Here is a 25,527-nt window from a genome sequence, read left to right on the forward strand (position 1 = left end):
CCCTCTGAGCTGGGTGAAGGGGCCGCTGCAGTTTAAGTTGAATCAACAGCATCATGCAGTTGTATTGCCAAGCTTAGTCTTCACAAAAAGCTTTAATTGGACTTGATGTCTGTCATGAGTTTTCTGAGAGGTTAATGTAATATTTTCCTTAATGGGTATGTGCATACTGCAACTGGGGTCTAGAGTGATATTGGGGAATTATGTTAAAACCTAAAATTATCACTGAAGGTCTGTTCAGACACCTGTGCTGGGGGAGATGAGCAGGTCCACATGCCAGTTCATGAGAGGGAGAGCTGACTTGGATGCGTTCACAGGACACCTGCCTCACATGCCAGGGCAGGCAGAAAACATTTCACAGCACCTGACAGCAGACTTGAGACTCATAGTAAACGGCAAAATCAACAACTATAGGAAGAATGCAGGAGATAAACGGCTTTTACAATTTCTTGCTGAAGCAAGGAATTTCTTAAATGAACTCCCAAAGTTAGGCTCAGTTGGTGTGATCCTAAATTTGTGCATGTTCACCACAGGGTATGTTAGAATCAGAAAACTGATGACCCCAGTATTCATTTCCCTGATGTGTGACTCCTTGGAGGAATTCTTTCCTCATTGCAGATTTTGGCTCCACAGCAAGAGATAAATAGGACCTGAGGGACACTTTGAAGGATGTCTGCATTTTACATACAAGATGTTTCGAGGTTTTTTTTAATCTCTGTGCGCTTTGAATTCTCAAATTAAAATGTGCTCTGTGCCAGAATTGACCTGGCAAGGACCATTCTTATGCACAGACAGATTAAATTACTTTGCATAAATGATTATTTGATTTCTGTGATTATGACTTGATTCCGTTGAATTCATTAGTCTATTGTCCTCTCAGAATGGGGTTTCTTGACCTTCATCCTAGTTTCAAATTTGCAGTGGAATTTTAACTTGGAGCCATGGATCATTTTTTTGAAAAATGTGATTAGGATATGGAGGGTCTTGACTGTAAAAGTTCAAGCAAAAAGCCTTGATATACCTGGGCATTTTGTGGAGAAGCATAGTCAAGCTATCTTCTGTTTTTCTCACCTGCTGACTGGCTTAATAAATAAGGCCCTGGCTGATGGTTATTTAGTGACAATTCTGAACACTAAAGGTCTCACCTTGACCAGTGATCAAGCTGGAGAAAAGGTTCTTTGCTCCTGTTTTGCAGGCATCAGTATGAAGTTGCTTTGGCAGAGGCTGGCGAAAGTTTTAGCTGTTCTTGAAATGCATGCCTTGCTGATTGATCTGTGATTTATAGCACTGGAGGAGGGTGTAGATCCTCTCTTGTAACTCACAGACATTCTTCATCCTGAAACATCTGATACTGGCTGCTGAATAGGTAGGAAACTGGGCAAGCTGGGAAGGTTGCCTCTGTTTCAGTGAAGCACTCTGAGTGCCAGGATGGCAGCTGGTGCCACAGAGTCAGTGCCCTGGTGATAGCGTGTGGCTTGTGAGCAGGATCCCAGTAACTGCAAAGCCACTGGTGTGTTCATTTGGCTGCATCCTCTATTGATTAGTAATAGAGAAGATTAGCAGTGAACAAAACTAGCAGAAATAACAGGACATACTGCCTTTGTCCTTTATTTCCTCAAACTATGCCTGTCTATGTATTTCCAAGTTGAATAATTTCCATCCACGGCATCTGTTTTGTGCGTAGGCCACAGAACCAGGGGTCACTCTTGGCACCTATTACTGTGGGAGGTGTGCAGGGTTGTGCTGCTGCTCCCAGCCAGTCTGGATCCTGCACTGGAAGTAAAAATCCCGACACTTAGTCTGACTTCTTCCAAGTAGTGATAGGAAAACATAGTGTGTCTTTTGTTTGTTGCTTTTGTGGTTCCCCAGTTCTTGATGGAAACTAGCAAAATCCAGGTGGTCGGCATTAAAAAACAAAAAAAACCCACCCCAAAATCCCTCCAAAAGGGGAATATATTTATTAGAAAAATTAAAGGTTATCCTGTTTTATTATTATTACTTTTTAATGTTTTGTGATTAATTTTTTGCCTGACCGCTTCCATTAATGCATAGCAGCCTTTAGTTTGGTGCTGAGTGCCTCACACAGTCTAGAAAGTTTGATGCATTCAGTATTTTAACCTGCCCTTAATTCCATTTCATGGTACTACTCCCTTTGTTCCTTGCAGTGTGTTGGGTTTTTAAATTTTTTCTCTCTGATTGCTTATTTATTTCTTTATAGATGGATTTCTTACACTCAGCTGCAGCCTTTGTCCTAGGCTGCAGCAGGGCTTGGGAGTAACTGGGTTTCTCTACAATCTGAGCTGAGCAATCCTTTCTACACAGTCAGGGAGGACTGGTTTTATTCTCTTTAACCTGCCACAGATTACACAGTTCTGTTCTTCCTAATGTAATCAATGGTTCAAGTCTGCTACATAAGCCAACCTCTTTGAAATCTTTTAGACCCTGTCGATTTAATATTTTTCTCCAAATGTTAAAAAGTGGCAGGATAAAGTTACAGTGAAAACATTATCCTTTCTGGCTGCTGAAAAATCTCCAACCTCTGGGGCAAGGTTTTCTACCAGCTTAATTTTTGTAAAGCTGTTCTTGCTGACAGACCCTCTCCTCCCCTCCCCTCCCCTCCCCTCCCCTCCCCTCCCCTCCCCTCCCCTCCCCTCCCCTCCCCTTCCCTTCCCTTCCCTTCCCTTCCCTTCCCTTCCCTTCCCTTCCCTTCCCTTCCCTTCCCTTCCCTTCCCTTCCCTTCCCTTCCCTTCCCTTCCCTTCCCTTCCCTTCCCTTCCCTTCCCTCCCCTCCCCTCCCCTCCCCTCCCCTCCCCTCCCCTCCCCTCCCCTCCCCTCCCCTCCCCTCCCCTCCCCTTCCCTTCCCTTCCCTTCCCTTCCCTTCCCTTCCCTTCCCTTCCCTCCCCTCCCCTCCCCTTCCCTCCCCTTCCCGCCCAGTATTTTATGCCTTAACTCAAGAAGGAACACACTCTTTTGGGAAGACTTCCAACCTTTCTTTGATGTCTGAGAAGGGATTGCTCAGTTATCTTGAAGGAAGAGAACAAAGGAAAGGACAGAAACACTTGTTTGCTTTCTGGCAGTTTCAAGTTCTAGAGGTATCCGCAATGTTAAGCTTACTTTCTCTATTTTTTCATGGAGGTCTCCTTGGGGAACAGAAATTTGTACAGATGTTCAAATTTGTGAAAGCTGGAAATATGTGGTAGGAAATATTCCCTTCCAGTTGTTTAACAGGTGTTTGTTAAATAGTGCAAGACATAGGCCTCCTGCAATCCAGCTGAAAGACCTTGTTATTAGAGTTTGACTTTACTTGTAGTCTGGATTTCACTGGTCCTAGCAGGCGTTCAATACATAGGGAAAAATCCTTATTACTGTAAAAATAAATAGTTCTAAAATAGAACAGAAATATAAAATCAATTTTATAGCGCAGGAAAAAAGTGTATAAGTATTTAGAGCATTTACATTTGCATTTAGGTGTCTTTTCATTCTGTACATGTGGCATTTAAACCAGTACATACCAGTCTTTCTTCTCACAACTGTTTCCACTGAGAAGGTATATAGCATATAAATAGGGCATCTGTGTAGTAATCAGGACTAGATGCACACTTAGCTTTGGACACCAGAGCATATGTTGTGTAAATTCATTAAGGGAAATTAAAAAAAAAAAAAAGTAGTGCAATTCAACTGTGTGAACCAACACAGGCAGAATGCAGGAACAACCACAAAGCCACAGATGAAATGCAAAGAGTAAGTTTATTCTCTTTACCTTGCCACCCTGGGGGATCCGCACAGCAGCACTCAGGCTGTGCACAAGCAGGGACTCAGGCACCATGGAGCTCAGTCCTGGCTAGCCAGAAACAGGAGAAGAAAGAAAAGATCGTGAACCTGTTGCTTTTGCCTGTATATACCAGGGATTTTCACAGGCAGTTTCCATTGTGCTTTGGTCTTTCCTACAGCACGGCAGAAATCACAAGGATGTCCATTAAGCTGCCTCTGTCACAGGCCTATATTACCTAAATACAGACATTCTACCTGTCAAGCACACAAAGCTAAGCAACAGTTAGTATGATATATGTGTTTTTTGACACCCCAGTTGCAAGTCAGTTAGCATGTTTACAATCTCCCTCATCAATCCTCCATTGTATTCCCACATCAACTTTGGGTTTTTTTCCTGTGTTGGTTTAAGCCGTGCCGGGACTGGAGACCACATTGCCATTGTCCCTCCCCCACCCTCAGACATAAGTAGGGCACAAACCCCGGGTTAAAATAAGAAGAAATTTAATACAACAGTGTAATAAACAATCTGAACAACAACAGTAGCAATGATAACAACAATAAACATCAATAACAGTGAACAAGACAAAAGATATAGAGAGAAATACCGCAAAGGTTACGGAGAGCCCCATGCTCCCCATCACGAAAGCCACAAAGGAAAAAGTTCCTGCGCTCCCACACCTGGACCTGACCTCAGCATGGTATGAATAACCCGGCTAGAGATCCCTTCCCCCTCCCTGCTGGGGAAACTTAACCCTATCCTAGCTGAACCAGGACATAATCCACCCCTTTATTCTATACTATCTGCAGCATGTCCAGCTGCCATTTAGCAGTTAACAATAACAAAACAACAATTTACAAAGGCACAGCATAATTCACGGCATGTTCTCACCCAGAATCAAGTCCCCCTGTGGTACGCATTGGACCTCTCCATTGTCCTGCATCACCCACCAGGTACACCCAGGTCCTTGAGCAAAAGCAATCCCGTGGATGGGTTTGCCTTTACCTTTGCCTGGCGCAGGACTAAACCAGACCATTTTTCCCAATATATTCCTCATGCGCACCACAGGGACTTTATCCCCATCTACAGCACGTGGAGGTTTTGACTGAGCCGGGCCAGCTCGACGGGCAGATCCTCTTGTGTTGACTAGCCAGGTGGCCTTTGCTAGATGCATGTCCCAGTCTTTGAAGGTCCCACCTCCCAGTGCTTTCAGTGTGGTTTTTAACAGTCCATTGTAGCGCTCGATCTTCCCAGAGGCTGGTGCGTGGTAGGGGATATGGTAGACCCACTCAATGCCGTGTTCTTCTGCCCAGGCATTTATGAGGTTGTTTCGGAAGTGGGTCCCGTTGTCTGACTCAGTTCTCTCTGGGGTGCCGTGTCGCCACAGGACTTGGGTCTCAAGGCCCAGGATGGTGTTCCGGGTGGTGGCGTGGGGCGCTGGGTAAGCTTCCAGCCACCCAGTGGTTACTTCCACCATTGTGAGCCCGTGGCGCTTCCTGTGGCGGGTCTGTGGCAGTGTGATGTAGTTGATCTGCCAGGCCTCTCCATATCTGTATTTCAGCCATCGCTCTCCATTTCGCTGGGGCTTCACCCGCTTGGCATGTTTGATTACAGCACACGTCTCACATCCGTGGATGATCTCTGCAATGGTGTCAATGGTGAGGTCCACCCCTCGATCTCGAGCCCACCTGTATGTTGCATCCCTACCTTGGAGGCCCGAGGTCTCGTGGGCCCACCGGGCTATGAACAGTTCACCTTGGCGCTGCCAGTCCAAGTCCACCTGAGTCACTCTAATCTGAGCAGCTTGGTCTGCCTGCTGGTTGTGTCGATGTTCATCAGTGGCCCGACTCTTGGGTACATGGGCATCCACATGGTGCACCTTCACAACGAGGTTTTCCACACGGGCTGCAATGTCCTGCCATACTTCAGCAGCCCAGACGGTTTTACCCTTACGTTGCCAGTTGTTCTGCTTCCATTGCTGCAGCCATTTCCACAGGGTATTCGCCACTGCCCACGAGTCGGTGTAGAGGTAGAGCCTTGGCCACTTTTCTTGCTCAGCAATATCCAGAGCAAGCTGGATGGCTTTCACCTCTGCAAACTGGCTCGATTCACCCTGTCCCTCAGCAGCTGCAGTGACCCGTCGTGTGGGACTCCACACAGCAGCCTTCCATCGTCGATGTTTTCCCACAATGCGACAAGACCCATCAGTGAACAGGGCATATCGCTTCTCCTCATCCGGCAGCTCGTTATATGGTGGGGCCTCCTTAGCACGTGTCACCTCCTGTTCTGGTGACATCCCGGAATCTTTGCTCTCTGGCCAGTTTGTAATCACCTCTAGTATCCCTGGGCGGCTGGGGTTCCCTATTCGAGCCTGTTGTGTTATCAACGCAACCCATTTACTCCACGATGTGTGGAGGAGGCCTTTTCTTTGAACATCCACCCCAGCACCGGCAGTCGGGGTGCCAGGAGGAGCTGTGTTTCAGTGCCGACCACATCTGAGGCAGCCCGAACTCCTTCGTACGCTGCCAGTATCTCCTTCTCAGTTGGTGTATAATTAGCTTCAGAACCTTTGTATCCCCGGCTCCAAAAGCCTGGAGGTCGGCCTCGGGTTTCCCCAGGTGCTCTCTGTCAGAGGCTCCAGGTAGGGCCATTCTCCCCGGCTGTGGTGTAGAGCATGTTCTTAACCTCCTGCCCTTCCCGGACTGGCCCGAGGGCTCCTGCTTGGGCACTCTCCCGCTTAATTTGTTCAAAGGATTGTTGTTGCTCAGGGCCCCATTCAAAATCGTTCTGCTTATGGGTTACGTGGTAGAGAGGGCTCACAGTCAGGCTGTAGTTGGGGATGTGCATCCTCCAGAACCCCACAGGGCCCAGGAGAGGCTGAGTCTCCTTTTTAGAGGTTGGTGGGGCCATGGCTGTTATCTTGTTTATCACCTCCATTGGGATGTGGCGATGCCCATCTTGCCACTAGGAATTGAATTTCCCTTGCAGGCCCCTTAACTTTCTTTTGCTTAATGGCAAAGCCGGCCTTCAGGAGGATTTCAGTTATCTTCTTGCCTTTCTCAAAGACCTCCTCGGCTGTGTCCCCCCATACAATGATGTCATCAGTAAACTGCAGGTGTTCTGGGGCACCACTTTTCTCCAGTGCAGTATGGACCAGTCCATGGCAAATGGTGGAGCTGTGGTTCCACCCCTGGGGCAATCGATTCCAGGTGTACTGGATGCCTCTCCAAGTGAACGCAAACTGTCGCCTGCACTCTGGCGCTATCGGAATGGAGAAGAACGCGTTAGCAATGTCAATCGTGGCGTACCACTTGGCTGCCTTCGACTCCAGTTCATACTGGAGCTCCAGCATGTCCGGCACGGCAGCACTCATTGCTGGCGTAACTCCATTCAGGCCACGGTAGTCCACAGTCAGCCTCCATTCGCCATTAGGCTTTCTCACTGGCCATACAGGGCTGTTGAAGGGTGAGTGAGTTTTGCTGATCACCTTCTGGATTTCTAGTTGGCGGATCAGCTGATGGATGGGGACCAGGGAATCTCGGTTGGTGTGGTACTGCCGCCGGTGCACCGTCCTGGTAGCAATTGGCACTCGCTGCTCCTCAACCTTAAGCCGCCCCACCACTGAGGGATCCTCTGAGAGGCCGAGTGAGGTGGACAACTGTTCAACCTCCTCCAGGGCAGCTACACCAAAAGCCCACCGGTACCCTTTTGGGTCTTTGAAGTACCCTCTCCTGAGATAGTCTATGCCCAGGGTGCACGGGGCATCTGGGCCAGTCGCAATGGGGTGCTTGTGCCAGTCCTTCCCAGTCAGGCTCACTTCAGCTTCCAGTAGGATCAGCTGTTGGGATCCCCCTGTCACTCCAGAGATGCAGATGGATTCAACCCCACTGCAGCTCGATGGCATCAGGGTGCACTGTGCGCCAGTGTCCCCCAAAGCCTTATCCTCTTGTGGGTCTGATGTGCCAGGCCATCGGATTCACACTGTCCAGTAAATCCCATTATCCCTTTCCTCCACCTGGCTGGAGGCAGGGCCCCTCTAATCCTGCTCATCGTCACTCACTTCTTGTAAGAATGATTTACTGGTCCCCTCCAGAGGGTCAGACATAACGTTGGCCATTCTGTTCTGCCTGGGGGATTTCTGACTAGACACTGGAGCTGCGCTTTTCTTGGAGGACTCCCCTTTTGTGATGGTCTTCCCTTTCAGCTGCTCTACTCGTGCAGCTAGGGCGGCAGGGGGCTGTCCATCCCACCTCCTCATGTTTTCTCCATGGTCACGGAGGAAAAACCACAGGGTGCCTCGTGGTGTGTGCCTTCTGCTGCCTTTCTCTTGGGTGGGGAAACGTTTACTTCTAATGGCTGAGACATCGGCCCATGCAGGTGGAATGTAGGACATGTCCTCTTCCATTTTCTGGACCCTCTGAGACAGTTCCTCCACAGCTGAGACCCAGGAATGTTGAGATGAAGGGAGATTTCCCTCATATTGCCGGAGCTTGCCAACCACTCCATCCACTGTTAGAGTGTGGGTGTCTGTCCACCAGGACACTATTGCCAGTGCTTTCGAGTGTGCTTCTGGTGCGCTCTTCAGGAACTTTCGCCACATCAGGTGTGTGCAAGGGGCCTGATCTGGGTGCATGGGTGACTGCTCATCATTCAGATCACCATAGATCATCTCAAACACAGCCAGTTCCCTGAGGTTCTGGATGCCTTTCTCAATGCTGGTCCATTGGCTTAGCTGACATAGGATATCATCCTTGTAGGGGTGCCTCTCCCTTACACTGAGCAGGAGTCGCTTCCAAAGGCTGAGGATTTGAGTCTGTTTCCCTATTTCCCTATCAATGCCAGCGTCCTTGGCCAAAGATCCCAGCTGCTTGGCCTCTCTCCCCTCCATCTCAAAAGCACTGGCTCCATTGTCCCAGCATTGGAGCAGCCAGGTGCAAATCTGCTCATCTCCCAGGCGGCCGAAATCTCTCTGCATATCTCACAACTCAGTCGGGGATAGAGATCAGATGATCACATCTGGTCCTTCCTCCTGTTCCTGTGATGGGCCTGGGTCATCCCCATCCCCCACTTTGCGAGCTGATTTTCTGGTATATTTGGTTTTCTGTATCGGGGCGACTGATACCGGCACTGGCTGGCTCTGGCTCAGCTGCTGTGCTGGTGGAGGCGACTGAGACTGGTTCTGCCTGTTCCCCCGGCCCAGCTGCTGTACCAGTAAGTTCACTCTCACGTTCTGCAGCCCTTTCTCCCCCTTGAGGGCAGTGGGTGGTATTAAGAGGACACAGTAGGCATGGGCAAGTCCCCAACACATTGCAGTGATTTGTGTCTCCTGGGTTTTGCCAGCTTGGTAACACACCCTTTCTAAGCACTCCATCAGCTTACCAGGGCTCTGCATTTGTTCATGAGTGAAATTCCAGAGCATTGGAGGTGCCCACCGACTCAGGCCTTTGCCCATCTTTTCCCACACCCCTTGCCAGTCACTATTATCTGACCTCGGGGCAGGTTTCCGGGCACTGCTATCGTTAGAGAAGTGCCGCATGGCCAAAACCAAAATCAGGCAGGCATTCAGAAAGCATTGTGCCACAATCGCACTGGCCTGCAGGCTCCAAGGATAATGGAAACTCTGAAAAAACGAGAGGATCTCTTCCCCTGGCTCACCCATAGAGGGGGTGAGACCCCTAACAAAAGCCCAGGCTGCAAACAGGCACCGGCCCACCCCCACACACAGTGATACAAACACAGTGTAAGCAGTCAGGAGCCCGTATGACAAAATAAGACCCTTTATACATTTTCCACCGGTAACAAATGCCAGCACTGGGAACATACACTGGATATAAGGATTAATCCAGCCCCACCACGCAAGCAAGTGGGCCAGCATTGCAAACATTTTCTTATCAAAAAAATACAAATGTAAACAGAAAAATTACACCCAACAGATTGCTCTAACACACTCTGTTCAGGGTTTGTCCTTTTTTGATACTTATTTCAGCCCTCTTGTGCCCCACGATGGTGCGCCAAAATGGCTGTGTTGGTTTAAGCCCTGCTGGGACCGGAGACCACGTTGCTGTTGTCCCTCCCCCACCCTCGGACACAAGTAGGGCACAAACCTGTGGTTAAAATAAGAAGAAATTTAATACAACAGTGTGATAAACAATCTGAACAACAACAGTAGCAATGATATCAACAGTAAACAGTAATAACAGTAAAAAAGTCAAAAGATATACAGAGAAATACCGCAGTGAATACAGACAGCTCGCTCACATGCTCCCCGCCGCCAAAGCCACAAAGGAAAAGGTTCCCGCGCTCCCTCCGGACCTGACATCAGCATGGTATGAATAACCCGGCTGGAGATCCCTTCCCCCTCTCTCCTGGGGAAACTTAACCCTATCCTAGCTGAACCAGGAGATTTCCTAAAGGGAAAATTTTTTTTGAAGGGTGCGAAGCACCAAATTGCTTAGAACAGTCAAGAAGAACAAAATATTACAACTTTCAAGGCTTTCTAAACTAATCCTAGAAAAAATACTACTGAGGGTCTTTGAGTTTTAAGTTTGCTCTGGTTAGCTAAACACATCTTTGATGTTTTCAAGATTTTTAGTGAGCAATGCTGAGTGAGTACATTGTTTGCAAAACACCATGAAGGTTAGTTTTTTTAATTCTTGAGCACTTGGAAAGCAGTCAGGTTTTGTATAAAAATTCTTCATTTAAACCATTCCCTCACTGAGAACATAAGGAGTCACAGAAACATATTTGATTCACTATGACAAGCATTTAATCAATGCCAGATTTTACTGTTACCTTCCCAAACACTAACTGAGCTCTACTGTGAGTGTGCATTGCCTTTATTAATGTAATCAAAAAGGACTTTTTCTACAGGGGCCCCTTCTCCTTTCAGTGCACTGATTGGACCGGAGTATTACCCAACCTGAGATGATTTATTAGGACCCACTGATTATATTCTAATCACTCCGTTTAACCATTTTAAAATATGGTAAAAACATAGTCAGCTGAGCTACTCCCCAAATTATCCCACTCCCAAATTCAGCACTAATGGCAACAACTTCTGAACACTCATTGTACGTGTTCCTGTCTACCAGAAGGCAGCAGCAATACAGTGCCATAAAACACATTAAATCATTGTTTTCATGTGCTTTATTTTAATAACAAGCATTGCTTTAAGAGATTATAACATGCTAAAGAGTCCTAGCGGGCTCTATGCTAAGCTTTAATTTCTGAAATATTTGAGATGATGATACTTCAAACATGCAAAAAGTGAAAACAAAGAAAAGGAATTAAAATGTTCACTTTCATTTTTCCAAGTCTTCACATTGGTGGGAAATCTAATGAGAAATCATTCAGCTTCCAGAGACAGGTCGTGTAACCTCAGACCTGCCAGTTCTAAGTGATAACACTGCATTTCTCTTTACCTGGCACAAGTATGGCTACAGCTACTCATGGTCCTGCCTTTTCAGTCCATCACCTGCTGAAGCCTTTAAAGTGTGAGTTTTTTCCTGCAGTGTGAAAGGTGTGGTCCCTTTATGGTTGCTGTTCTGCAAGCCAGAAAATCTAGCATTAGGGCTGCTGATGTAGGATCAGTAGTGCTGACTGAAAGCACCCACCTTGACTGTTCAAATATGTTCAAAACATGCTGACAGGTTGATTTATACTTCTGGGCATTATTACTGGTCTTCTCATAGCTGTCATGGACACCTTATATATGCGTGTTGACTGCATGTTGGGAGACATGCGAGCACATGCTCACATGTCGATTTGGACTGGCTATGGACAGACTTGATGCTGCTGGCCACAGCCTGGCGGTGGGCGGTGCAGTGGGATGCGGCACAGCTGGGCTGATGTTGGTGCTGAGCCGAAGGATTCCAGCCCCAGAACCAGCACCATGCTCCTTATAGCCGGTGCTCACTGATGGTAAATGCAAGGAGAGCTATGGTGAACTCTCAAGCTGAGACACCCATGGGAATCTCTGGACCAGGATGGGTATAGTTCTGTAGTTTCACCTGCCGATTCCTCTGTGACAGCCTCAGTAGTTTAGCCCTGGACCTAATTAGTGTGGACACACACTAATCTCCCTAGTCTTGAATCACACAGATGATGTGTCATTCAAGAACCAGGCACGTTTCTGCTCTACACCTACACATAGGAGGAAGAGAGGAGGGCACTATGGTCACTGAGCTTCCCAGTGCCATTTTTCATGGACGCTGAATGAAAAAAGAAGTTAGGAAGCAAGTTGTTGCCTGTTACCCCTGCAACATATGCAATTTGTCCTAAAGACGAACTGACATCTCCGCTGCCCAAATCTTTGTATTTTTTGCTGAATTATGCTTCTGAAAGGAAAGGTTGTTCCTACTGAAATTTTCTTTCCAGCTAGATTCTATTGGTGCAACACAAAGGCACTTATGAACATTTCGTGAAACAGTCACTTTATTGCAAAATTAATATCATAAGGTAGAAAATTTACATTTCACATAGCTCAGCTCTCAGAAGAAATGTACAAACCATTTTTCATTTGTAGAAGGGAGAACATGAGCTACAAACTGAGAGCAAGACTGGCCAACTGGGTGAGGGGTGCTGAGCTTATAAAATGGGAGTGAAAATGTGAAGTTCATATTATCCTGAGTATTGTTTCAGTTCAAGGACCACACAACATGAAATGCTTCAAGACTTTTACCTAGTATATTGTACACCTGTAGGGGTTTTTTGTTTACCTGAGGTTTCTATTATTTAGGCTGCAAAGGATAAGCATCTTGTAAACAATGAGGTTGGATTACAGGGTTGATAGATGACAGTATTCTGACCTTCCTCTGCAACAGGCTCTTAAAAAGAATAGATAAGGGAATAGGTTCTGATAGGCAAAGATCTCATAGCTTCAGAGCTTTGGGAAATTAAATCTTTTCAATTTAGAACTATTTCAAAGCAACTTGAATACAGAGAAGCCACTCCACAGAGCCATCATTTGCTTTGAGCTTTTTATACCATTTGCTTATGTACTTTGGATGTGTTCACTTCAAAATCTCACAAAGTACTTATTGCTGATTATTGCATTTAACAATACTATGAATGAGGAGGGAAATGCTTTCTTACACTTCAAGTGCTGTGTAAGTACAAGGTTTATTTCACCTATTTCCACATTTCATCTTGTCTGATCATCCCTGAGAATCTCCTACATAGCACATAGCATATTCAAAATCTGACTCGCTCAGACCCCAACAGAGTGCTGGGAAATACCCTGTTATCAAATGGCAAGGCTGCAGATGACCATAAAAGTCACAGTGTTTCCACTAAAACCATCAGCCTCAATCTCCCTTACACTTCTGGAGCAAAGAGGCTTTGCATTTAGAAATGCATGCCATCAGTTCCGAGAAATTTCACTGTAATTTTCTAAAATGAAGTACAAAGGAAAAGCTCAAATCCACTGTTTCATTTAATTTTAACATTAAATTCTGTGTTCGGCAAACAGGATTGGTTTCTTTAATCAGCATTAAACTGTAATTTCCAAAACCCTGAAAAGGTGAAGGGAAGGAATTAATATTGAGGGACGCTTTCAAGGATCTTTGTTTCAAAATGCAAATATTACATGGTAAACATGGTCACAATACTAATTGTGGCTCTACCACTGTCTCACTAAATGAATTTCAAGTCCTGATCTCTCTTGCTCAACATTCGCATCTGCAAAATTATATTTCCTTGCTTCAGAGAAGTGCTATAAAGATTATTTAGTAAAATGTTTGCTCAGGGTTCAGAAAATACCAAGGACTATAAATTATGTGCTAATTTCTCTTAAACTGCACTAAAGCCTGAGTGTTTTGTAGGAAATCCTCACTGCTTCTACAGTTAATTTTTTAATAAGATTATCTAGATAAAAGCACTGTGTAGTAAAAGAATCACTCATAGTTTAGCATCTTCTTTTTAAACTATTACTTGTTAGCTCTGCTGCACATGACACTGATTGATAAGAAATCCAGCCACACGTCAAGTAGTAGTCCCTATATTTAGAAAAAAATGTAGAAGATCTCTAAGAATTATTTATTGCTACTTCTTACTTTCCAAGCTTTGGTTGAGAAAACCTGTCCAGAACTCTCCCTGCAGTTAAGGGCCGTGATAGAAATGGGTGACAGAAACTGACTGAGGAAATTATTCTTTCCTACAGCTCCATCTCAGCAAACACTGAGCAGGGGACCATGTCCTTCCTTGTTAAGACAGCATTTAAGCATGTGATTAACTTGCAGAATGTGCTTCATTGCCAAAAGCACATGTATAAATGCTGTCTTGGAAAAGAACTGTAAATAGACATAATTTGTCAGTGTCCCTTAGACACGTTATTTGGATTCACGTAACACCTCAACCAAACCACAGAGCATTCTGTGTCTGTTAGCTAGTGGTGACTGACCAAGTGCCCCTGACCATTCTAATGGACCACCCCTCTGCACTGTGTGTTTATTTTACAATATATGCAAAAGTATCTAAAAACCACTCCCTTTCTTCCCCAAACCTTATGAGATGTGGTTGATAAGGAATTATCCCCCAGTTTTCATTCAGTGATCTTGTGTAAATGCTTTTCTGCATGCTGTCCAGAAAGCACACATGCTGTCTTGTGAAAGATTCCTGATTTCATAGACGAATACCCCATCACTTCTCGCTTGTGGCATGAAGCTCCTCCTTGGCAAAAGCAGCTAGTCATTAGGTGCTTTGTGAAGAAGTCTGGGCATCGTATTTCCTAAAACTGTGGTTACGGAAAGACTCCCTGCAATGAAATGGATCCATAAATAAAGTTGACAAATGAAAAAGAATCCAAGAAATACCTGCCTTGTGAAAAGGAGCAGCTGACAAATCATCAGCTGAAACATGTTATCTGTTGGGAGGTCAGAGGCATATTCCTTCTTCTGCTCCCACTTCACACTGGACACAGTGGCTTTGTGAAGAAGCATATATTCATAAGTAAAGAACATAATTTAAGACTCTTCTGTCTCAGTCATGAGACTAAACCCAATTAAGTTATGTGGAAATGGAAGGATCATTCTTACTTCATGCTGTCTCACACCACAGGATGCCATGTGTTCATAATGAACACATACCTGTTCTATTTCCATCCTGGCTTCAAATGTTGAAGAAATGGCAAGATGTTTCTAATATCTTTTCATTAGGGCAGGGGGAAGTCTCCTCTAAGGATACATTAAATGACATAAATGCCTACCCCAGGAATAAGCAGCTTGAGAAACACAGTTAATACTACATTCAGCTCCAGTGGAAGCCAGCAGACTTTAACCAAGTATGAAGTTGGCAGTGTATTATGTCCTGGTTTTAGCTGCCAGTGAAACTGCCTCTCTTCCTTGCAAAAATGGGATCTTTTTGTATAACTACAACAGACAGCCCTGTCCTAACTGTACCTTGTGCTATGGACTTTCACTACTGGTTTGTACAGCTCTGGGATCTTCCTCTCAATCATGGGCCTAAGGTTTTCCTTCAGCTTCCCATAGTTCTTTCTGAGCTCCAGCTGGTATTCCCGCTGGTCAGCAGTAATAAGGCGCTTGTTTTTCTCCACTGCTTCACCACACCTAGGCAAAAAGAAAGAAAAAAAAGCATGATATATATTACCTACTTCTGATAAATTCATTAACTGTTGTTAAATAATCTGAATGGCCAAGGATCCAGCTCCTCTGGGCTAGGCATTCCTCTGATAATTTGTCAAGTCCAAAATGATAATGAACTAATAAGAAACCTCTGTCTTTCCCAAGTACACAAGTGGAGGTGATATTTTAAAGACATTAGAAATGCATGAGGGAGCTAATAAAAAACAAATGTAATGACTGCAGAATACTGAGCTACCTGTCTGCTTACTGTAAACAGATGCAGTGACAATAGCAGAAAGCAGAGGCTATATCTTCCGCATAAGGGTAATTTTTACCTAACTCAAACTTATCATTCAGCCATTATGCTTTGTTTGAATTAAGGAGATGAGTATCTTGCTATGTGAGAATGCTTGTTAATTTACAACATGAGTCTATCACTATCAATGTGTCTGCTTGACAGAGAGGGTCAAATATTTTCTTTTGAACAGCTTCCTACATAAAAATGTAATTCTATTAAAAATAAAATAAAGACAATAGTGTGAAATGCTAGATTTGTCAAAAGATAAAACAAATATAAGACTTTAATTTCTACATAATTAGTTTGAAGTGTTACAATTTGCTCCCATTTGGAATGTAAAGCCTATTGAAGCACTGACCATGAAGCAGAGATAACAAGTCTGGACCAAGTGCCTAAAGTGTGAGATGCCAGGATTCATGATGCTAACTTGTATAATTACTTAGACAGTCGTTGCATTATTGCGATTATTTGCTTTACTGATGCAATTCAGAATTTCAATTGCGTTTTACTGACCTCATTATAAACTCTTTGAAGCACAACCGCAGCTTGTTGTGATGTCGGTAAAGTTTGGGGTCTGCTGGAATTTCAGCTAGGAACACTTGTGCTACCTCTAGCGGTCCCTTGTAGGAATAACACAGGAAAATGTCAAAAACACCTGCTTAGACTGAAACAGACCATACATTTGGTTGTTTGTTATTTCATGAGTGGAATTATGAAAGAAAAGAAAACTGTGCATAGGCACCATAACAGGCTGGGTGTTTTCTCCTTTCCCTCCCCGATTTTTCCTTTGGCAAGCAGAGGCTTTGCCCATCAATTTTTATCCTTTCATGTTTTTATTTCTCCTCCAGCCCCACAAAAAAAGTAAACAGACAATTATACTCAGCAGAGAAGAGCTGGGATAGCCCTATTGCCAAACCTCGTTATATGTGAGTAACACAGCTTCTGTGTGTGGCATTACAAGATCCCAAGGGAGTTAAATAAGCCCAGTGCAGAAAAGGGCCACTCTTTCCAAAGCTTACAATGTTTCTTCAGACTAGAGGTTTTTGTTAATGAAGAATCTAGAGAACTGAAAGTTTTTAGGCTTTCAGCAAAGAAATCAAGCTCTGTGAAATAGTGGGTAACACCAAGTTTTCTCTCAGCTATGTCTTCGTTCTTCCGTTTTAATTTTTAAATTGTCTCTTTTTGTTAGCAGGCATACCCATGTTATAATTATTGGATTTCAACTTTCTTTTGGGGCATTCTGGTCTTGACTTCATGTATTTTCTGTGAGTTCATGGTGGTCCCACAGCAGAACTGTTATTATTATTCACATTCCCCAAGGATACACCTGGAGTGAACAAAATGGCTGAAATAGCTAGCGTGCTCGGAATAGAAAATCCTTGGATGCATTCACAAGGCTTCTGTGAATTTCTGCACTTACAACCAAGAGAGCAATTTCATAAGCACTTTCACCAAAAACATACCTAATAAACAGTATACAGTGAATAAATATCAAGTGATTCAGTTTAAAGGCACATTGTGACTAAATGTGTCTGACTAGATGTTCTTCTTCCAGTGCAAGAGATGAGAGCAAAAAAAGAAAGCACAATGAGGAAAATATGCAGAAAGTCTTCATCTGGCTTATTTGGATCCCTTACCTGATTTACAGTGGCTCCAACTGAGCCCTGCAGAACCATCTGGAGCATTTTGGCATCTGGTGGTTCTTGGTTGGTGGCCGCAGTTAGTTCCTGTGTTTTCTTCTGCATATCCTCAATAGCAACTTCAATTGGTGTTAAAATAAACTAATGGAAATGGAAGAAGAGATACTTCATTACCTGAATCAGACATGCAGTTGGCTGTTCTACATCTGGCAATACCACTATCACTCTGCCATGCCAAAAGCAGTAGTTGTGAAACCCAGGAAGACTATTCAATCTAAATGTCATCTTGGTAGATGCTGCATCTCATCCAACGCTCTCTGACATCTCATCATTTGCAAGAATAGGATGTGGATCTGATTCCCTGTTTGCATAAATTCATTATTATTCTAAGTTACTGACTTCATGTCTGAAATGGTTTTGCACTTTCTACCTTTATAAAGCTTCCTTGTCTCTAAACTACCTCTGAACACAATTTAGTTATTTGACTGTACTTTATCAGCTAGAAGTACAGCCATAGAGCTCCACACATACTTCTACACAGCATTACAAACAGGTCAAAGGAAGAATATACACGCTATGCTCTGTTCTCTATAGTAAATATCCATCTTGCATATGTCTATTTGCCATAGAATAGCATTTATGCCATTTCTATTTATAAAAGTAACATGTGTGAGAAATTCAGTCTTCTTCTTTCTGCCAAGCTTAGAATTTGAAAATCTTCTCACCCAAATACTCCTTCAGCCCCAGAGAAATTAGATCTATTCTCAAAACCCAAGTACCTCTTCTTTTTGGATGACATTGATTCTAGTTTTGACATAGGGGAAAGCATGCATTGTGGTTAGGATGGTGTTCCTCTTGTATTGCTCACTAAGCTCTCCTCTGGGGCGCCCATCCATGGTAAAAGGCGTAGTGTACATGAACCGACAGAGGTTGAAGTTCTTCTCAAAATAGGTTACCCTGTCTTTCATCTCATATTCATCAAAATATGGCTCCACAAAAGTAATTTGTATGTATGCCTGAGAAAAGAGGGAAAAAACATTACAGAACTTTACAACCCAAGAAGTGTAAAAGTAATGGTATATGTGAAATATCTCACAGTTCACATTGCCTAAGCATGGTCTGGAAGAGCACAGAGCTGCAAATCCTTCAGGGCTCCTTCTCTTCTTCAGAGCTGAGAAAACTTGCCTCTGGGGAGCTTAACCCTGGGGATCACAGCCAGAGCAGGGATCAGAGATCAGAACTTCTAATAATTTTCATACGCTGTGGCAAGCTACCAACTAAAGCCTTTCACAGAGGCTTTAAGGACATCCCTGGGCACAGAGATAGAGCCAAGTTGGGGGAAGACAGATCCCCCTCTATTCCTTTCTCTTGTATGACAAAGAACTCAACACTCCCAGTAGTACTTTCCCTACCTTATTTGGATCCAGCTTTCTTTTGTCTACAGGAGCAGAGTCCTTAATCACTTCCACAGCATCCTCCCCAAAACACTGGCCATAAAATCCCTGGAAAGGAAATAGATTAATCCTGGAGTGGTTTTAGTTCTTAATACAATGCTAATGATCTGTATGCCTCTACGAGAAAGGAGTGACCATGACAATTTCTGGACTCTGTACAGACAGCTTCATGAACCACAACTGGCCCAGGTAAGGCATCTTCCAACAAGGATCAGTGTGAGTTGCTCACAAAAGAGCAGAACTCAAGGTAAAGCAATCAGAAGGGAACATTGCAGTTCCATGAAAAAGCTGAAAAGATATCAAAACAATTATCTGTCATGCTCAAATCAAATCATCCAATATATTACAGACCTACCCATAAGAGAATGGATCACTTTCAACATTATGCTGTAAAAAGGGCTACAATGGAAAGGACATACACAAAGGAAATAATCTATGGTACAAATCCATTTGTTACTGATTTTTATATAGCAATAATAGAATTACAACTGTGTGGGTTCATTAGAAAGTATAACGTAACAGTGGAGATCATATTAACACAATATTTTTTTCCTTTACCTCTAATCTGTGAGAAATTTCAGGAAGTTTGGTAATTGCAGGCTCCTTATAAACAAATTCCTGTTCATCCAAGTCCCCAAATTTGGATCCATAGAAACCAACACGGAAGTAAGTTCCAAACATTCGCTTTTGACCCTAATTGATAAAAAGAAGGAGGAAAATTACAATTACTTTTTTTTTTTTTTTGTCATCATTGTAGTATTTGGATGCCTTTTTTTCCCAACTGATGTATAAGAAAATGCACTGATCCTACATTTTCCCTATTTCAGATCTAGTTCTATGTATCATCAATGATGGATTAGAAGCACATATTCATAAAGGAAATCATACAAATTAAGGGAACATTTGACTGAAATCTAACTTAGAATTTAGGCTAATCATGAAGTGACTTTTGCAAAACAAAATAACTTATTCTTTTTAATTCCATTGGATACATGTTAACAACATTAAAATTCTGCAGTGAAAATTGGTCAGAATTTGAAACTGACTAGACTCAGCAATAAGATACTTCTGGAGAAAGAGAAGGAAAAGGCAGTGTGAGTGCTGAGAATTTAGCCAGGCTTTTGTATTTCTTCTGTTTTATAATTGAAAACATTAGTTAATTGACAATAAAGATATTTTTCTTAAATATATGTGGCCAGGTACAATCATACAAGTTCTTATTCTAAGTTTGACCCGTTCAACTCTTTTTCTGTAACTCTAAACCAGTTTTATATTAATCTGTGCTTTCTCCTAGAGCATAGAGCCTCTTTCCACTGTAGACTACCCTTTGTAGGCAGGCCAAAGCAGATGGAAGCTTTTGTTAGAAAAAGGAAATAGATCTATTTCACATGAACACCAGTCTTAAACAAACAGTGCAACCCAGCAATGTGTCTTGCTAGCAATGCCTTGCCTCATGAGTACCTTATTAATAATGCTGTCAAAGGCTTTCTGTAACTTGCTGTGTGTCAAGGTAAGCTTCCTGAAGTCCCGATGTGCTTCCAGTATGGGAATGACAATTTTGTACACTTCATTCACAGTTTCATACAATCCCCCCTTGGGAGAAAAAAAATAAAAAGGGAAAAAATAGAAGAAAACAGTCCTCATGCACTCTGAAAAGAAACTAGATCTCCATTAGTGGCCTGGCTGAAAAGGGGATTTATGGGACTCATTCTTTAATCTGCTATGTTGCTTGTTTTAGCTTTCTAAAAACTAATAATAGTACATTGGTAGTTTTGAGCTTCAAACAACAAAATGGATCTAATTTGGATCTCTGATCTGTTGGGCTCTCAAGCCCAAATTCCTGCGTAAAGCACGTGGTTTCTATTTAGGGACTAGAAGAGTTAGAAAACGCAGGTGAGTAGAAGGAAAAGGATTTATTTAGCATGTATGGTTCAGGGCAGCCAGAGCTGCATCTGAACAAAAGCAGTCCAAGTGATATCTTCAGAGATACTAAATCATGTATCCTCTTTAGCACTACAGCAATGATGAGCTACTTCAGTATTAACATTATGACTCCATGGCAAGTGGAGGCTGGTGGATGTATGCTGTGTAAAAGCACAGGGGTAACTCTCACATGTGTTCTAAAACCTATAGCTTAAGCCAGATCTTTTTCTTAAATGTACTGTCTCATGAAATACCAGCCAAAAGGCTTGGCTCATGCCTGGGACAATCACTTTCTGCTGATTCTATCGGTAGTCTGCACAGTAGAGGTGGATATATGGCTCAGCTAGGCTACCTGAAAAGCCTAGCTTAGACAAACTGGCTGAGGCAGGGCTGGGTCAGCCGTAAGATGTGTCTCTGCCTCTTGTTTGCAGTGATGCAGATCTGCAGAGCCTGGTTTAGCAAGACTTTGCTTCCTCATGTACAGAATAAGCTATGGATCTGGCCCAGATAGCTCCACTCCACCTCCTGGTGATTCTGGCCCTCACTCACCGTGCTGAAGAGCTCCGCTGCTTGTTCCAGCAACCCTACCAGGCCACTTTCTGAAAAATACCTCCCAGAACATATACCATCTTCATCTGGAGACAAAACATCATCTGAAACAGCAGACTCCTCTAGCACATTGGGTGAAATATTCTAAAATACATCAGAGCAGAGAAATCAGAAACCTAGATCAATAGTCTGAAACCTAGATCAATAGACTATCATAAAGATTGAGGCAGAAACATTTTCAACATATTTGCGTGATGGGAAGATGAATGAGATTATACAAGTGCAGCCAGGGGATACACAGTTAAATTCCATTTAGAAGCAAATGTAACATCATAAATCTCCACAGGTGGCAGGAGTTTCGCTACAAGAATCCTGAACTTTCTTTCTTGCCTCAGGTTTAAAAGGAAGACTCCTGTACATTCAGAGACTGGCCCCCATCTGGTGGCTGGATTTCCATGGAGCTGCAATAAGCTCTATTTCCCACACTGCAGGGGTCTCAACCAATGTGTCCTGCAAGCTGCTGGCGCCTGGAGGTGGGAAATTCCAAGGTGCACCCCAGACCTCCTGCCACCTGCTTGAAGAAGTTGAACTTTCAAGTTGTTGATTTGACTTTTGCAAGCAGAGGATAAGTCCAACAGACAAAATTGCTCTAAAGATTGCAGTAATTGTATGCTGCTTCTTGCTTCAGCCTCTGCCACATTACACCCTGATACTGCAGAATTTACTCAGTTTCCTGTTAGAGTTACAGATCTTATTGTGTGCTTAAATAAAACCAGATAAAGTACACAGTGTGAGTCACATTTTGAGATTCTAGACCATGAAACGAGTCTACAACTCTTCAGGACCTCTTTGAATAAATAAACAACACTGTGTAGAGTCAACATTAAAAGTGTCATAATACATAGAATTACATGTTAATGAACATGAAAATGTAAGTTCATACAGTCCATACTAGCATTTTTAACTCTCAACTGCAGCAGAAATCCCAAGCTTTGACTTGCTAGTAATTACAAGGAGATAAATTAGTGTCATAGTGTTTCATTTCAGCAGAAACTGGCAATGACAATCTGTCTGAGTGCAGGATAGATGCCAGCTGGCTTGCTAGCTGAGTCCTTAAACACTTCTTTATAAAATGGCAGAGACACTGAGGGCTGTTACTATTGATCATATTTCAGATAAAGAATTGGCACCACACGTCACTAGCAACATGGGACTTCCCCCTCTGGGTTTTGTGAATGAATTTATTTCTCCATGGGTGAAGTTTCCTCCAGTCATCACAGTGCCCAGTCTGCACATCACATCAGCTCCACTAGAAGGGTGAGCACAAAGCTCAGGATGGCATTTGCATGAGTTAATAATATGTCTGAAGTTCAGCCAGAAGGAAAACTGCAGCACGTTTTAGCACACCCATGCCACTTTCTGCCTACAGTCTCATTGAAGATAGCAATTTCAACCAGATTTAGCCTCCATGGCACATACCTAGAGCAACTCATACAACCCACGCTGCAGCTCAATTTCTGGTTTTCCCTTTCTGTTAACAGTAGCCATTAAGGGCTGTTTTCACAGAATGGCATGTGGCCTTCAGTGGCTTTTCTGTTTGGTAGTAAAGGGAAAATAGTCCAGAGGGATGATTTGTTAAGAAAAGTAAGCAAGAAAGTCACAGACACCAATTATCTCTTCTTTGCCTTTAAACCTGTGATAACTAATGTCAGGCATGTATTTCCATGTTTTACAGTCCATGCACTCTACTAAAGAGAGAGCCCTCATGACTTACTCCTGTTGCTTGCATGATCTTTTGCAAAGTGGACATGCCTCACCCACCTTTTGCCTTGATCCACCTTTCATATTGAAGAATTTTTTATGTGACTCGTATAATAAAGGCAATACACCAGGTACTACGTATACCATCAGCAATTTTTTTTTTTACCTCACAAGTATAGTTTTCTTTAAGGAAAAGAAACACTTGTGTAAACTCAAGGGGCTTTACTGTGATACCCATCCCTTATCACCATGTTAGATATCGTCAGGGTAGCCTGCAACCTAGATCCCCAAAACAGCACAGTTGAATTAGGCTACTGCTGAGCCTAGGCTGATTAGCAGTCACCTCAGCAGTAGCCTCACACTAAGTGTGTCTACCTCAGCAGGTAGACACACACTAAGTCCTTGTCCATGGTAATATAAAGTGGGTTTAAAGTCAGTCCATACACAATTCATACTCAAAGTCTGCCTTATCACTGGCAAAGGGGATTTAGTGTAACCATAAATTCAGTGAAAGGGAATTTCACTGAATGTGATCCTGTTCTGATTTTGAGGGATAATTTTGACTGCACAGAGGGTAGCATGTACAGTTTTTTCTGGCACAATGTAAGGAAAAGTGTTACTCTACTGACAATCAGTTTTCTGGACGCTAACAGAGGCACTGCATTTAATCCTCTGCTGTCTCATTTTACTCATCTGTTAGAAGGAGATAACATTTCTGCTCATCCAGAATAATCTTTTTTTATACACATTATTATCATTCTCAATTCCACAATGAATGTATATCATCAATATTAGTTTATTTCATATCTAAGATAAATGAAGAAATTAATTTATCACAGATATGAAAACAGAAAGGGTCAGTGAGTGAGATCTGGATCTCTAGGTAAAGCCAAGACAGTCTGAGTAGTGTTTCTCTCTTTTAACAAGGTCAACTGAACAAGATCTTCACAGGTGCTACAAAACACAAACCTGTTTGTAAAGAATGGGAGCTCTTCTCTTGAAAGGTTTTGTAAAAATACAAAGTGTTATTATAGTTAATTATTGTTACTGAGCAAACTGAAATTCAAAATTATGCTGTCAGATAAAGAGTTGTATAATTGGGTTTCTGGTCATTAAGGCATGTTACTAACTCTCTCCTGTAGAGCAACTATTCCTTTGGCAAACATGTATTGACGTAAGCATTTGAATGAGAGAGACCGATTTTTGTTGCTTTTAAACTTCTTTTTCTTGCCTAGTGCCTTGTAGAATAAACTTCGGTTCTCTAAAATAACGGGAAACATGCATTCATGGCAATATGCATCATTTGGGAGCAATGGAAGGAGGAACTGCATTAGGGGTCAAGTGTGTGAGATTACAAGCATTCAAGGCAGCCTGGGAGCAGGATGACATTGAGAAGGGAATGCGGATTTCACCTCTATCTAGATGGTGGTAGTATGTAACAGTTAGAGAGAAAAGAAGAAAATTGAAGTTATGAATGGAAGTTAGTATTTAGGAAGTATACAAAACAGATAAGGGATGCGAAATGGCAGAAGTATAAATCCATGGACAGTTAAGTTTAGCCAGTAAAAAGAGTATATACAGCTATTTTAAGAGTAAAGGAATTTAATAATAACACTAGTCCATCGACTGATTGCTAAGGTGAAATTGCAAATACTAAAGCCTAACGTACTGAATTCAGTGCAAAATGCCAAGTGATTCAATCATGTTCACGTCTACTATTCTGAAGGGAAAAAAAAAATCCAGGCAGTATGGTTATATCAAGGGATGATGAATGTACCAACTACTAGTGTTAGCCATTTCAAAATCACCTGGACCATAAAATGGGTTCCTCGACAGTTTAAAAGAGCTAAGCAAAAGGGTATTCAGGCAACGAATACCGAATTGCCATATGTTTTAGAAAACTGGGGAAGTTCCAGAGGACGAAATATGCTTTGGGGACCACATTTTTTTAAAAGTAAACAAGATGAGCAGATAGTGATAGGTTTATCAGTCTGCATCCAGGATAAAGTGGTGGAAATACAGACACAACATTTTACTAAAGAAAAAATGAATTGTATTGTAATTAATCTGAATCAACACCAGACTATAGAAACCTGATACTTTTAAAGAGATTACAATCTCATAAAGGCAATAATACCCAAACAGTAGATGTCTGTACAACATCTGAGTTGATTCTGCAAAATATTTCCATTAATTAGTTGGAATGATTCATAGTCATTGCAGCAAAAGCTCTGTAAATGAACAATGATATTCACTGGTCTTAGAGAAAAATGATAAAGGAGGAATCATCAACATATGGGAATATTTTAAGGGTTCGGTCATTTGTATTTTAATAATGCATGAAGAAAAGCAGTAAAATCATTGAATTTGCACATGAAGTCAGTTCAGGTAAGAGTAACCAAAACTGCATAATCTGATAAACTACATATAAATATCTGCATTTCAAAATGGCTAGCTCTAACAACAAAAAGTTATGCTTTCATCTATATGATGTAGAAAAGAATGGTGAAAAACAAAACCCAAGAAAACTCTCTGGAAAAGATCAATGTATTACTGAG

General features: G+C 42.8%; 1 protein-coding gene across 1 annotated transcript in view; it reads right to left on the reverse strand.

Moving 5' to 3' along the window:
- Window positions 1–12,200: 12,200 nt before the first annotated feature.
- DOCK8 (dedicator of cytokinesis 8) overlaps window positions 12,201–25,527 on the reverse strand; it is an 82,900-nt gene continuing 69,573 nt past the window's right edge. Inside the window, exons 38-46 of the mRNA XM_074933245.1 lie at window positions 21,209–21,352; window positions 20,198–20,329; window positions 19,295–19,429; window positions 18,695–18,784; window positions 18,062–18,298; window positions 17,280–17,423; window positions 16,156–16,262; window positions 15,162–15,329; window positions 12,201–14,518 (exon numbers count right to left, since the gene is read on the reverse strand). Coding sequence (XP_074789346.1) covers window positions 14,455–14,518; window positions 15,162–15,329; window positions 16,156–16,262; window positions 17,280–17,423; window positions 18,062–18,298; window positions 18,695–18,784; window positions 19,295–19,429; window positions 20,198–20,329; window positions 21,209–21,352 — 1,221 coding nt within the window. The 3' untranslated portion in view covers window positions 12,201–14,454. The remainder of the gene's footprint in view (window positions 14,519–15,161; window positions 15,330–16,155; window positions 16,263–17,279; window positions 17,424–18,061; window positions 18,299–18,694; window positions 18,785–19,294; window positions 19,430–20,197; window positions 20,330–21,208; window positions 21,353–25,527) is intronic.

Source organism: Athene noctua, chromosome Z (genome assembly GCF_965140245.1).
Source record: "Athene noctua chromosome Z, bAthNoc1.hap1.1, whole genome shotgun sequence".
Lineage (NCBI taxonomy): Eukaryota > Metazoa > Chordata > Aves > Strigiformes > Strigidae > Athene > Athene noctua.